General features: G+C 44.8%; 1 protein-coding gene across 1 annotated transcript in view; it reads left to right on the forward strand.

Annotated features, from left to right (window-relative positions):
* The window catches only part of BRINP1 (BMP/retinoic acid inducible neural specific 1), an 81,693-nt gene extending 72,834 nt beyond the window's left edge, over positions 1-8,859 (forward strand). The window contains exons 7-8 of the mRNA XM_071766136.1: positions 806-1,028; positions 7,129-8,859. Of these exons, the coding sequence (XP_071622237.1) occupies positions 806-1,028; positions 7,129-8,269 (1,364 nt within the window). The 3' untranslated portion in view covers positions 8,270-8,859. The remainder of the gene's footprint in view (positions 1-805; positions 1,029-7,128) is intronic.
* The last annotated feature ends 5,780 nt before the right edge of the window (positions 8,860-14,639 follow it).

The following is a 14,639-nucleotide window of genomic DNA, read 5'->3' on the forward strand; positions in this document are numbered from 1 at the left end:
AAAAAAGAAAACCTCAAACAAACCCCACATAATGTTTTTTTTTTCATTATCAAACAAAATAAAACTGAAATAAAGTGATCACAAAGCAATGTTTAACTACATATTTCTGGATCATTTAATTTTTTCCTTTGGCTAAAATTGACACGTTTTGTTTTGACTTTAGTGCTGCAAAGTACTTTATTTTATACTCGTTGTTACATAAAGCAACTCATTTAACTTCATTTGAAGTTAAATGAGGAAAAAAAGGATCAGAACACTCTTTTAAAAAAAGAAAGCAGGACATCTTAACACAATCCAAACCCTTCCCCTGAGGATTTTTTTAAAGCTCTTTTTTTTTTTTTTTTTTTTTTTCCCTTCTTTTTTTAACAACACAGCCAAAGTAATTTGACTTCAGCAACAAACAGCATTTTAGGAGCAGCCAAGAAACAATTTGAATGAGAACTCTCTAACTGACAATGATTACAAGTCACTGCTTTTTGCTCACATGCCCTAGACTATACTCCCATTCTCCAGGGAATTTGTTCCCTTTTTTGTTCCTGCACCCTGTACACATTAACCATCTTGTTTCACCCTAATCCTCCCCGGGTTTTGCTTCTCATATGGGAGCAGCAACAGCCACGGAATTGTTGAGCATCCTGGGGCAGGATGACAGAGCAGGGAGTTAAATGGACATCACTTCCCTTTAGCAGAGCCCTGATGGCTCCATCCCTCACCTCTGCTTCTCCATCCCGCATCCCAGGAGCTTGGTAACTTCCTTATATTTCAGAAACCTCTGTATCTCTCCCCCCATTATTGTGCTTTCCAGATGAGTTTAAATCCTTCATGAAAAGGCTACCTAGCAACCACTTCCTGACCATTGGGAGCATCCACCAGCACTGGGGGAATGACTGGGACCTGCAGAACCGCTACAAGCTGCTGCAGAGCTCCCTGGAAGCCCAGCGCCAGAAGATCCAGCGCACCGCCCGCAAACTCTTTGGCCTCAGCGTCCGCTGTCGGCACAACCCCAACCACCAGCTGCCTCGAGAAAGGTACTTGCCCCTTCCCTGGGCTGTGCTAAAGGAATGAGCCTGGGGTTGGACCTAAACCAAACAGCCTCTGTGGGTGGATGTTCAGAGTGTGCTAGTGTGCAGGTTTGAGGGGAAACGGTAAAGGCAGGGAGTGGGCTGAGGTTTCTGCAGCTGTGAGGAAGCCTTAGAATCATAGAATCATAGAATGGGCTGGGTTGGAAGGGACCTCAGAGATCATCAAGTCCAACCCTTGATCCACTCCCACTGCAGTTCCCAGCCCATGGCACTGAGTGCCACATCCAGGCTCTTTTTAAATATCTCCAGGGACGGAGAATCCACTACTTCCCTGGGCAGCCCATTCCAATGTCTGTTCACCCTCATTAGAAATTCTTTCTAATGTCCAACCTAAACCTCTTCTGGCACAACTTGAGACCTCTTGTGCCCTCTTGTCTTGCTGAGAGTTGCCTGGGAAAAGAGCCCAACCCCCACCTGGCTCCAACCTCCTTTCAGGGAGTTGTAAAGAGTGATGAGGTCTCCCCTGAGCCTCCTCTTCTCCAGCCTCAACACCCCCAGCTCCCTCAGCCTCTCCTCATAGGATCTGTGCTCGAGTCCTTTCACCAGCCTGATTGCCTCCTTTGGTCTTGCTCCAGGACCTCAATGTCCTTCCTAAACTGAGGGGCCCAGAACTGGACACAGGACTCGAGGTGTGGCCTCACCAGCGCTGAGTACAGCGAAACCCTAAGTGGTTTCATATCCCTTCTATGTGGTCTTTCCCAGCTGCAGGAACCTACTGATTCTGTGTTGTTCTGCAAGATTATTCCAGGGCTGACATCAAACAGCCAAGCAGATAAAGCTGATTTTTAAGTGGTCTTTCAGTGTGTAGCACAGCCAAGCTTTAAGCCTCCTTTTGCTGTTGAAGGGGACAGATGGAGCATGAGATGCTTCAGCCTGGTTTTCAGTTGTGCTCCTCCAAGAATGTCACTAGAATGAAAGAGAAGGTTTAGTTCCACTCAGAATAGATCCCACCTCCTATATAAAATGCAGAGTGAACCTGCAAAGCTGCACTGACCAGAAGCCCAGCAAGATTATTACAGCTGGAGAGAGGAGATTTTCCATTACAGCTGCAGCAGCTATTGATGTCCAATAGTCAGCTCCTGCTGGCACCTTTCAGCCCTGACCTATGGCTGAGTTTAAGTTAGCTTCCAATCAGTTCTGGAGAGTTGCATCTGTAGATTTTTAATAAATGTTTCTTGCTGTTTCTTTCCACATTCTCTGGAGTGAAGTTACACTGAAAACCTAGGAAAAAATTAGTCCTACTGCCTTTCTTTCCACACTTCTCTTGGAAGGGTCAGGAGAAGTTAACATTTGTAGAGGAACTGTTTTTTTTCTACCTCTTCATTACATAAGTATTCAGTCTCAAGAGAAAATAAACTGATTTCTCTCTTCTGTTATCATCCAGTCCCCTGGCCCACTAAGCACTCTGAGTTTTCATTTCACCACTGTGCAGCTCAGGCAACAATCCCAGGGCTTAACATCTCTTTAATTACCAAGAAATCTCATGTTTTCTGGACAAAGACTTGATAGGCTTAGTAGGGAGGAGGAGAAATATCTATTAAGTTTTAAGAGAACATGGAAAAGGTCTGGAGTGCATCCTAATATTGGTTCATCCCTGCCAGTTGGCTGAGTTGCTATAAACAAACCAAATGGTGGAGTCACCAGCACATTCAGGCATCACTGTGAGTTGTGGCACAACAAGGCAAAGCAGCAGCAAGCAAATCCCCAGCCAACCATGGTGCTACAAAACATTCAGAAAAATGTCTTCAGCATTTCTCTGTTTTAAGAAGTCAGCCATGCAGAAAGGGAGCCTCCAACTACTACTATAAAATCTGAGGGAAGAAGGATGAAATTGATGATGGCAGATAGGTTTTTAACTGACTGATGTGCTTGATTTGTTTAAGTCAACACCACCAGGCATATTATCATTTCTTTTCTTATTTGTCATTCTGCATTTGCAGCTAGGCAGGGGAGGGGCTGGGTAGACAGATGTGTAGCAGAAGAGGTATATGTTTCATCCTTCTTTTTCACAGGACTTGGAAATATTCTGATTTTCTAATTGTTACTCTACAGAACGACAGATGCTTATCAAGCATGCCAGTGGCTTTGAAAGGATGGAAAGGTTCTGTTAAGAGCAAGCTTCTCTCTCTTTAATACACATAATAGTAAGCCTACTTTATATATTCAAAAGCAATGTAAAAAGGAAATAGGATTGCTGTTGGTTGTCCTCAGGGAACGGAAGAGGTGGTGGTTCCCAAAGAAAGGATGAGTAGGGATTTTGGCAGCTAGGCTGCTCCTCCATGACCTTTTGCAATAGCTAAGAAGTAAACATAAATACAGATATTTATTTGCTCTGAATTGCTTTTACTTAAACGCCCTCTTTGCAGGCAAGTTTGTTTAAAAAGAAACAACTCCTCAGCTGTTAAAGCTTTAATTGTGTATGAGTACCTATAGCAGCATCTGAAAACTCTGGATGCAAAATGGAAATAACATCCAAGGACATGTAGGGGGGTGATACATGTTCTGGGCTCCAGCCAAATTGTCATTAGTTTAGAATCCATCTCACAGCTGCTGAGAATAAAAATAGCATTTTTTCGCTCGCTGTTCAATGCAGAAACCCAAAAGTACCTACACAGCAGCCTAATAATGGTAGTTGGAAATTGAAAGGTGAGTTTGCAGAGGAAAACTTGTTAATCCCTACCTTTTTTCCTTGCAATTAAAAAAAAAACCCATATCTGTCCTGCTGGATTGGAGTTCTGACTGGGCTTTTTTTGTGTGTGTGGTTTATTCAGGTTTTGTTTTGGTATTTTTTGGTTTTCTAATGAGCTTGGACACCATCTCAATAAAGCTGCATCTTTGTCTCAAGGGACATCCATCAGCCCCTCCCCAGGCCTGATTAATCCTGAAAGATGACAAGTCAGGAGAAGAGAAAATTATTCATCAACTTTCTGTAGAACCTGCCCTCTGCTTCTGAATCTAGAAACCCAGCATTGGCCTGCAAAACATTTCTTTGTCACAAGAGAGAGGTTTTAAATGGTAAAAGAAAGAGCTCTGCATGGTTACCTGGCTCCAGTTCCCAGCATTGCCTGGGGACTGTGTGGCTCTGGTGAGCAACAGCAAGAAAACACTGCAAAATCACTCTCACAGCTTTGCCTGGGTATAAGGTTTTTTTCTTCACTATCTAATATTCCAAACTAAAATGAAGTTGCATAGAAAATTGCTTGACAGTGACATAGTTTTCCTTTTTTTTTTTTTTTAATTTTACATGCTCTTGTACTTTATACTTTGAACAGGCAGAGGCAGCAAACAGGCAATAGAACTTCTGCAGTGATTTGGAGAAAGAGAAACTGATGAGTCCTTAATGAAACAAAATAATTAAAATGAAAACCAGTGGCTACCCTGCCACTGGCTTTCAGCTTTTAAACAGTGGCTCTTTTCAGCTTCCTGGTGCTCTGACATCTCTTGGTTCCATTCACACGGGGCTGAGCCATCCCCAGGGTGTGTTTGACAAAGTTGCCTCCTGTCAGCTGAAAGGCTGTGACTGCTCCTGTGTAATATTCTTATCCTGTCCCAGTTGTGAGACAAAACGGGGTAATTTAGACCACTTTGCCTCTCTCTCACTCTTCCCATTGTTGTGTTTGTAGCCGATGCCCAGCTCTGCCCTGGATTCTGCATTTTCATTTAATTACATCCTGTATTGCTGCCATCAGCAGATGGTGGGTAGTCACCTTTTTTTTTTTTTTTTTTTTTTTTGTCCTACTTGTGTCTTTGCTGAATGCTAAGACACATGAAAAAAAAACACCCTCTTTCTCCTGATCTCCTCCCACCCTTAAGTTGATCTGGGGAACAGGAAAAGCACTTATTTCAATTGGAAGATACCAGATGAGACTCCTTTCTGGGTTTGCTCTGCCAGCTGTTAGTAGAATAGGACAGACAGAATTTTTTTTACCTGTAAGGCAGAGCACACATGAGGCAGTCAGGACACCTGCAGCAGGTGTTGTGCTTCCAGTAAGCAATTCCCCAGCCCAGTGAGCAGTCAGTGTGCCTACACTGGAGACTTGCTTTGATTTTAGCTCATCCTCCACTTGCTCACCAGCCCTCAGCTCCATGCTCAGACTAGTAGTGGTCAGAAGCCAAATAATAAGCTTTCAAGGAGGTACCTGGAGGGATCAAGGTGGGCTCACTGAGCCTCAGGAAGATGGAAAGTTGGAGCCTGGTTGCCTTGCAAACTCAAGTGCCTTTGGCTGGCTTTCCAAACGGGAACTTCAAGGCTTCAGGTGGGATGAAGATTCCTTGTATTGCTGGGAAAGTGAGCAAAAATTCACCTGTGAGCAGAAGGCAGACTCAGCCCCCAGGGGATGGTTTTGAGAGTCACTGTTGCTGTCAGAGGTGTACCTTGCAGTCACCCTGTGCTGTCCCCTCCACTCCAAAGCAGAGCTGTCCTAGAAACCAGGAGAGGCTCTGTGCTTTTACTATTGACCAGGGCAGTCACCATCTTCTTCTGCAGCAGATGCTTGCAGAGGTCACTGCCTTGCTCCCCAGCTTCTCAGCTAACCTTGTCTTTTCCACTAACAGGAGAGCTCCTGTGAGTTGTGAGTGGGGAAAGGAGACCCTGGCAGTTTGGCAGAAGCAATGTTAAAAGTATCTTTTCCCACACCCAAGGCTCCACATTTCTCCTGACAATGCTAACTTTTTTCTTCATTGTCTCATTTTTTTCTTTTCACTCAGTTTCTGCCCTCTTCTTTTCATTCCTGCCTGTCCTCTGTTCTTTCAGTTGTTGCTGTTGTTTCAGCTCTCCCCTTTCTCCATCCCCATTCCTCCAGCCCACTGCATTTCTCTCTCATTTTGCCTTTTACCTGCACATATCCCCATCTCATTTCCCCCTCCCCATTCTGCTTCTGCTCCTTGATGATTTCTTTCCTTCTAGTGCTTTCCTTTTTTATACTCTCATCCCTCCACTTGCTCCCTCCCCCTAATCATCTTGCTGTTCTTTGCTGCTGTATCATTTAATGCCTTCTTTGATACAGCCTGGAGCTTAATGATTATTCGGAGGTCAGGCGATGCAGGTGCCATGAATTTCACTAATCCAGCTCTGAGAGCCTCTGTCCATAATCACTCCTCCCCTTCGACAGGCACTGAATCCTAATTTGTCATTAGCCAGTCCTCTCACTGCAGCTCTACCAAGAACTTTTTGCCCAGAGGAGACAATGAAGTATTCATTAGCTGGGGGGAAGGCGGAGGGGAGGGAATGAACCCTTGGGCTGAGAAAGGAGTTGCTGTGCTGAGGGAAGGGGGGGATTGCTGTTGTTGAAGGAGTTGCTGTTCTGGGGAAGGGGGAGATGAGGGGGCACTGAGGCAACGTTGTAACTGGTTCCCACAAAAAGCAAAGGTGGGTTAGGGTGTCGTGTTAGGAGATGGTCCAGGGCTGCAGGATGTGGAGGTGCTGATGCAGCAGTTATGAGAGTGGTGGGGCTGCTTGCAAAGGGGAGAGGCTGTAGGAGGAGGTTCCCAGCTGTCTGTGCTGATGGAGAAGCTGTTCTGGCAGCTTTGTCTCTATTTGCCCTCCACCCTCTACTCTGCAGTTACTGAGCTCTGCATCATAAGCAGAGGTTCCTATTGGCTTTGCCTCATCCCATTAAAGGTTTTGGAGAGCAGGGGAACTGCTAATGGCATGGAATTTATTCCTCCTAGCCTGGACTTACGATGCCTGATAGCACCTCAGCCTCTGCAGAGCTTTAGCAGCTCCCTTCCCATGGCTGAACTTTGTTCCTGTAGCACGGGTGGGATCCATGGCAAGAGACTCTTCCAGTCTCAGCTCCTAGAACAGTGTGAAGAGAGAGACCTCAGATGATCAATTCTAACTTCTAGCTAGTTCTTAGGGGGCTTTTGTTCTCCTCCAAGAACAGCAGATGAAAGATTTGGTCCCCAAATAGACCGGACTAGCTCCCAGATGCCACGGCAGGGGCAGCAACGTTCTGTCTGAAAACACGGTGGCTCCAGTAAGATTCCAGTGCCAAAGACTCTGTGAGGATCCACAGTGCTGATGATTTCTTCTTCCCACCTGCAGGACAATACAGGAATGGCTTACTCGAGTCCAGTCCCTGCTCTACTGCAACGAGAACGGGTTCTGGGGGACCTTTCTGGAAAGCCAACGGAGCTGCGTTTGCCACGGTGGCACCAGCCTGTGCCAGCGCCCCATCCCCTGCATCATCGGGGGCAACAACAGCTGTGCCATGTGCAGCCTGGCCAACATCTCCCTCTGTGGCTCCTGCAACAAGGGCTACAAGCTGTACCGGGGCCGCTGCGAGCCTCAGAACGTGGACTCGGAGCGGAGCGAGCAGTTCATCAGCTTCGAGACGGACTTGGACTTCCAGGACCTGGAGCTGAAGTACCTGCTGCAGAAAATGGACTCTCGCCTGTACGTTCACACCACCTTCATCAGCAACGAGATCCGCCTGGACACCTTCTTCGACCCCAGGTGGCGCAAACGCATGTCCCTCACCTTGAAGAGCAACAAGAACCGGATGGACTTCATCCACATGGTGATCGGGATCTCCATGCGCATCTGCCAGATGCGCAACAGCAGCCTGGACCCCATGTTCTTTGTCTACGTCAACCCCTTCAGCGGGAGTCACTCCGAGGGTTGGAACATGCCCTTCGGGGAGTACGGCTACCCCCGCTGGGAGAAAATCCGCCTCCAAAACAGCCAGTGCTACAACTGGACCCTGCTGCTGGGCAACCGGTGGAAAACCTTTTTCGAGACCGTCCACATCTACCTACGCAGCCGGACTCGGCTGCCCTCCCTGCTGAGGAACGAGACCGGCCAGGGGCCCGTGGACCTTTCTGACCCCACCAAGCGTCAGTTCTACATCAAGATCTCGGACGTGCAGGTGTACGGCTACAGCCTGCGCTTCAACGCCGACCTGCTGCGCAGCGCCGTGCAACAGGTCAACCAGTCCTACACGCAGGGCGGGCAGTTCTACTCCTCCTCCTCTGTCATGCTCCTCCTGCTGGATATTCGGGACCGAATCAACAGACTGGCGCCTCCCGTAGCCCCGGGGAAGCCCCAGCTGGATCTGTTCTCCTGTATGCTGAAGCACCGCCTGAAGCTCACCAACAGCGAGATCATCCGCGTCAACCACGCTCTGGACCTGTACAACACCGAGATCCTCAAACAGTCAGACCAGATGACAGCCAAACTCTGCTAACCCGGACTTTTCAGTGGACATGTTGGTGATCGATCCTTTTGCTGTAAAAAAATAAAAATTAAAAAAAAAAAAATAAAATAAAAGAGAAAAGAAAAAAAAAAAAAGTGAAAAGAAAGGAAGAAAGAAAAGTTGGGGGGGAAGTAAAAAAAAAAAAAAAAAAAAGGAGGGGAAAGCCAAGATTTGTAAAATGTAATTAATATACAAAAGAGGAAAAAAAAAGGAAATTCTTCATTTGTTGAAAACTAAACCCGTTCTAGCAGCTGTATAAAACTGTCAGGCATGTTTGTTATTTCTATAATCTGTCATAAAGGGTGACACCTTACTCTCTCTTGACCTTGGGGGTGTTGCTTGCTGGGCCTCAGGGGCAGCAGAGTGAACAAAGGGAGGAGCAGAGAGAGGGGCAAACTTCTGTACTGAACTGTAAAGTTTTCTGCTATGCAGGTGCCAAGACAAAGAGACAAACAAACAAAAAAAACAAACCTATCAAAGCAAACAAACAAGAGTTATATGTAAATGTAAACCAACTGCCATTATTCCTATAGTGGGAGTAAATGGTTAAAGATAAAAGATATTTCTTCTGTTGAGATTTATGCCAGCTTTATGTTGAATTATTCACACAGCCTGTGCTGAGCTTTGCTGGAGGACAGAAGGGGATGGCAACTTTAAGAGTAAACCCAATTTCTCATGGGTGAGAAGACACATAAGAGGTGGAGGGTGGGGGCAGCTCTCAGGTGTCTTCACTTGGGAATTTCCATCTTGGAAGACTCATCACCAGGGGCAGTCTCAGCACTTGCTGAAGTTTGGGACATATCAGATCCCTTGCTGGAGTTCCTGCCCTGTGCCAGACCTGCTGTTGCCTTCAGTGATGCCAGGGCTTAACCCCTCAAGGACCAGCACCCAGAAATCTTCAGTCACTTCTCTATAAGGTACTTGAATAGAATCTCTACATCAAAGAAAACCAAAATTGGTTAAGCTAAGGCAAATCTGAAATTGGATTTTTGCTTCAGGTTCTGGGTTTTTCAATAACACTGAGAAACCCTCATCACCACAGAAACCAAAGCACAAGGCAAGGAAAATATATTTCTGTGTTTGTGAATGATATCTTTGTTTCACTTACACTGTCTTTGTTCACAAAAAAGAAAAAAAGCCAACAGAAAACAGATGAAAAAATTTTATTAAACCGTCTGCAAAATTGGTGAAAAAGAGTGGTGGGAGGAAAGAGCATAATAACCAAATTTACTCTGAGTTTGCAAGGGTAAAGCCAAATTAAAAAGATTTATAAAAAAAATAACTGAAGTTACTAAAAGGTGGGTAAAAATTTGTGGAGTGTGTGTTGGTGTGTGTTTGGATATTAAAAAATAATATATTGAATGTAGGATCAGCTGAGCTGGGTGATGAAGCCTGAACAGAGTGGGAGGTGAGTAGTGAGGTGTTTCTCTTAATCTCACTGTTTTTTGTTTAAAGTTGATTATGAGAGTTGCTGGTGAGAGACAAGAATTTCTGCCTTCCTAGAAGGGAGAAATAAATCTCTGATCCTTCTGTCTTCTGGAGCTGGAGGAACATCCTGGGGAAAATCAGACCCGGGCAGGAGGGATGGTCCAGATTCAGATCTGGCTCAAGATTTAATGTGTTGGTTCAATTGAGTTTAAAATAACCCCATAGAAATGTTGACTTTCTTATTTGGAGACTTTGAGTCAGATTCATCAGTTCTTCTGAAAAGAGCTAAATGCATTGTGGTGTTATTCATGTGACACCAGGGACTTAGACAATTAAGTTTGGCTTGAGGTTTAGTTTAATTTATGTGGGTTTGGTTGATGCTCATCCAAACTGAATTAGATACCTGAAGGAAAATACACATTTGCTGAACTCTCCTGCTGAGATAGCCTTGAGGGCAGAAAGGAAAACAGCTGAGTAGTTAGGAAGAAAACAAAAAGAAATCCTAGTTACAAAAGCAGACATCAGTTCCTGTCTGTCTACTAAAAGGTGGAGAACTGGTTGCATCTGAGGAAGGGCTGAGTAAACTAAATAAAGACATTTCTAGGGACATCCATTGATTTCCAGTGGTAGTAACTTTGTGTTTGCCACTGACTTGCATTGAGAGCAACTCTTGGTCAGTCCATGTTGCAAGGGTGCCTTCTTTTCCAGTTTGTTCATTTGTTTTTCTTTTGCTTGGTCTTTGCTTTGTGTAGTAGAGGTTCATGCTCCTAGACCTCAACATTCACCAAAGTTTCTTTAGAGCTGTGACATTCCTGTGTCAGCTTTCTGATAAAAGAAAACACTATGCATAGAAGTTCGTTTTAAGCAAATAGTAGAGAATATTCATGGGAAATGAATGTCAAATTTGTAATTATGGAAGGAAATGATGTTCCATCCATCCAAGCAGGGAATAGAAATGTACTATTTAATTTACATGTATGACCTAAAGAGCTGACACTGAAAAGAACTATAGCTATTGCTTTAAAAATACTGAATACTACTTATGAGTAACCTATAGCCTGAGATCCAGCCTGCATTCAATGATGGGATTTGTTCATGGCTGGGAATAGTGAATCTGCTAACTCAAAGCAAAATTAATTTGATAAATTGCTTTCCTATGAGATAAGTATCCAGCTGTAGTGAGTAGAAGCCAAAGAAGCTGCAATTAAAGCTCAGATCTCATGGGTAACTAGAAACATCTGAGCTACATCTTGCCCTGTATTTTTGGGACTGGTGGGGAGCAAGTCAGTTGCTCCCATGTGTCCTCAACAATGTTTTGGGGGGATCACTCCTGTTACGGGGTTTCAGCAAGGGCCTGGGGGCAACACTGTGAACTTAAAGCAAGAATAAATTCCCTTGTCATTCAGGGGAAAATGAAGCTCTCTGGCAGCTCAGCCACCATTTGGGTTCAAAGATTGTCACACAGAAAAAAGGAAAAACAGACCCAAAGAACCTAATCAAATGTGTTCTCAACCATGCCACACTCTGCTTTTGATCCTAGAAATGTCTGCCAGGACACACCGGGACACAGGCTCTGCTTCCACTGCTCAGTCTCATAAGCCCTTCCCATGTGAGGGAACAGCTTGTGACCACCAGATCCAGGACAAAAGCCCAGAGGTTTGTGGTAGTGTGTTTGTTTGTGGAAGTGTATTTGTTCTGCAGGCATCTGCTGTACTTCTATCTTGGTACAAGAAGGTAGTTCACACCCTCTCAGGGAGGCCACAGAGATGTCAAAGGGCTTCTGAAGAAATTATGTCCAAGTCCACCACTTGGTCAGAAAAAGATGTTTTACAAGATTGCCTAGAATGGAGGGTAATTAATAGAGGACAATTAGAAGGAGCCCAGAGAATCCTTTCACCCATAGAACTAGGGTCACACAACTGCATGATCAGTAGGTGTTGTTATAGAGATTAATGATAAAAGGGACATTCAGACTGTGAAATATGAGGAACCATTCTCTATGCAAGACTGAAACTCAGCTTTCTTCTTCTATTCAAGGAGTTAGGGAGCAATCCATAAGATTGTCCAGCTCAGCTAACACAGAGATGGTGCTACCAAATCATGGCAGACACTTGGTACAATTAAATTAGGGACTGCATGAAAGCTGGAGCTTCCAAATAACCCAGAGGGAAAAAAAAGAGAGAAGCCAGATGCCTGGTATCTCAAAGAAGCAGCAGGGCAAAAAGCAGTGGGTAGAGCTGAATCTCCTGTTTCTTCCCTTCAAATGCAGAAGAGTTGTGGGATGAGTTTCTTCAAGTCACAGGAGAGAATGCACTGGGAGCTTACTAAGAAAAGTGCTTAGCCTTTCCAGCCCATGTGGCAGAAAGCAAAAGACATCAGCAAGTCTTCTTAACTTGCTGCTGGGGCTTCCCAAGTGTACTGAATGCCCATTTGGGTCAGGGCTAAGAGCACAGCATGGAGTTGCCATGGGAACGTGGGAAAGCCATTAATTAGCTATCATGTGAAATTATCAGAAAGAATCTGGACCTCAGCACCTCAGAGGCAAAGGGCACAGCCCCAGTGACCTCTTCCCAGCTCCAAGAAAACTACATCCTGGAGCAGACATCCTCTTGGAGGCAGGAGAAATGGGTGGACAAGTAAAGGGGAGGGGATGACAAGGACAGAAGGCAGGAGAGTAAATAAGGGATGGAGACACTTTCCCTTCTTAGCTCCCCCTTCCCAGGAAGTCCATTTGCTTTTGCATAAAAGAACTCAAGAACTCTACTGCTTTTGGAGCTGATGGGACACATACCAGTGACCTCGAACAAACCAAGACTGGCCACAAGGCCCTGATGAAAATAATTAGTGGAGTTGGTGTCTTACTGGGTGGGCTACACCTGGGATGAGTGAATGCCAATGCTCCCTGGTGCCAGCCCTGGTCATGCAAAGGGAGACATGGGCAAGTAAGAGCAGCTTATTGGCCACTTGCCTATCCTCCCTTCAGAGCCAGAATCCACCTCCAGCCCAGGCTGTGTGTGTGTGTGTTCCGGTGACAGCTGTGATGGACTTCAGCTCCCATGTACAGGATGTTCTTTTAAGCCCACTTGCTAAAACAGCCCTTAGGAGAACATTTGGCAGATGGCATCTCCTACACCAGGGTGGATCCAGATCCCCTGCCTGCTCAGCTCCCAGTGCTGAGTAGCAATCCAAATGGAGTTCTTCTGTCTCCAGCTAAAGCACTTTCCCTGAGGTATCCACTCCAGTGCTCACTGCCAAGCAAAACTGGCCCAAGGATTCAGTGCTGCCTTTGCAAGCTGAGGCAGAGGAGGGTGGTGAGTGGTGTGTGCCAGGGGAGAGGCAAAGAGAGATGGATGTGAGCCAAGGCATAAGGAGGGAATGAGGGAGATGTTTCCATGTTTTTCTACCCTGGAAAGTTTGAAATGATACATTAGATCTGCTGGACCCACTCAGCTTATAGGTTGCCTTGTCCAAGAGACTTTTTTTAATCCAACCCCTCACATTTTCTTTGTGACTTTTTTCATAATCTTAAACTGCCATCTCTTAATGTGATCAGGATTCTTCTGTAAATTAAATAAATATGGAAAACAGCAAGGACTACAAAGATATATAAAAACTTTGTTGGAAATTTCAGACCTTCCTCCTGAGTTTTCAGCTGACAAAAGATGGGTGCTCTGTACAAATACATTGTTCAACCAAAAACGACTTTCCTTTTGTGTAACAAGGAAAAAAAACCAAAAACCAACCCAGAAACAGTGCCAGATTATGCCCCTTGGGTAGAATTTTCTCCCATATAACTTCTTCTCATACACAAGATTGTCCATATGATCCCTGACCACAAGAGCCAGGCCAGCAGCTACCAACCCCATGGCCTCTCAGGTAAATACAGGCAGAATAGGGTCTCCCAACAGGAATATCCTTCCCATCTCAGCTGGACTAAGTTTAGCAGGACTCACAACATGAAATATTACTAACAAAAAAGTAGCATTTAGTGCTATTAAAAGTCATCTCCAGGAGCAGCTCCAGGTACAGCATTTAATGTCCCCACCTTTGGTGTTTCTGGGTACCACCATGCAGTCCCTGGGTGGTTCCTCTTGGCCTCCAGCACTTGCTTTTCAGAGAAGAAGGAAATTTGACCTTGTGTGGAGAACTAGAAAAAACAGGCCATGGGTCCCTCCCCAGGAGAACTGCAAAAGGTATTGCTAGAAAAAATAATCACTGCAGCAGAAACTGTGGAGGAGTGGGATCTGGTTAGGTGACCCTGAACAGATATAAGCAGGCACAAAAGAAATTGGATTACTGACCTCCAGCTCAGGGAGGACTTTTCACTCCCCAAACTCATCCTGTCTCTCATCACCTCCTCGGTAATGAACAAAACCAGAACATTAAAGATTATATATATATATATATATAAGACACATCATGTAAGTGCAGCTTAAAATAGTATTTTAATGCCACCAAAAAGTCGACCAAACTGAACAGAACAAAGAGGCAAAATGAAATGATTAAAGCATGAAGATTCATTCTATTAGAGCTGTTTTGCCAGTGATAAATTGCTGTGAGATGCCTTAGTTTTTTAACAGCACAACAGCTTCCAGTAGACAGTAATTATTTTGATTCAATTTTAAAAGAAGGTCTAAAAAAGAGAAATTGAAAGTCAAGATATCCTGATTGAAACACATAGGATGGACACCACTTTTAAAGTGTCTGAGTTACCCCTATTTTTTAATACTGTCATTCATTTTGTCTAGAGCATAAATTTGTCTAAATAAGAAAAAGACATTCAGCTGGGATGATTTCCCAGGGTGCTCACAGATCTCCTTGAAAAAGGTGTGAAAATGGGACCTGAAGGTCAGGAGTTCTTAAAGATGCTGCCAGGAACAAAGGAAGTGCTGCTAAATTCAAGTGAGAAAGCCAAGAGTCTTAATGTGACATC

Source organism: Heliangelus exortis, chromosome 22 (genome assembly GCF_036169615.1).
Source record: "Heliangelus exortis chromosome 22, bHelExo1.hap1, whole genome shotgun sequence".
NCBI classification, from domain to species: Eukaryota; Metazoa; Chordata; class Aves; order Apodiformes; family Trochilidae; genus Heliangelus; species Heliangelus exortis.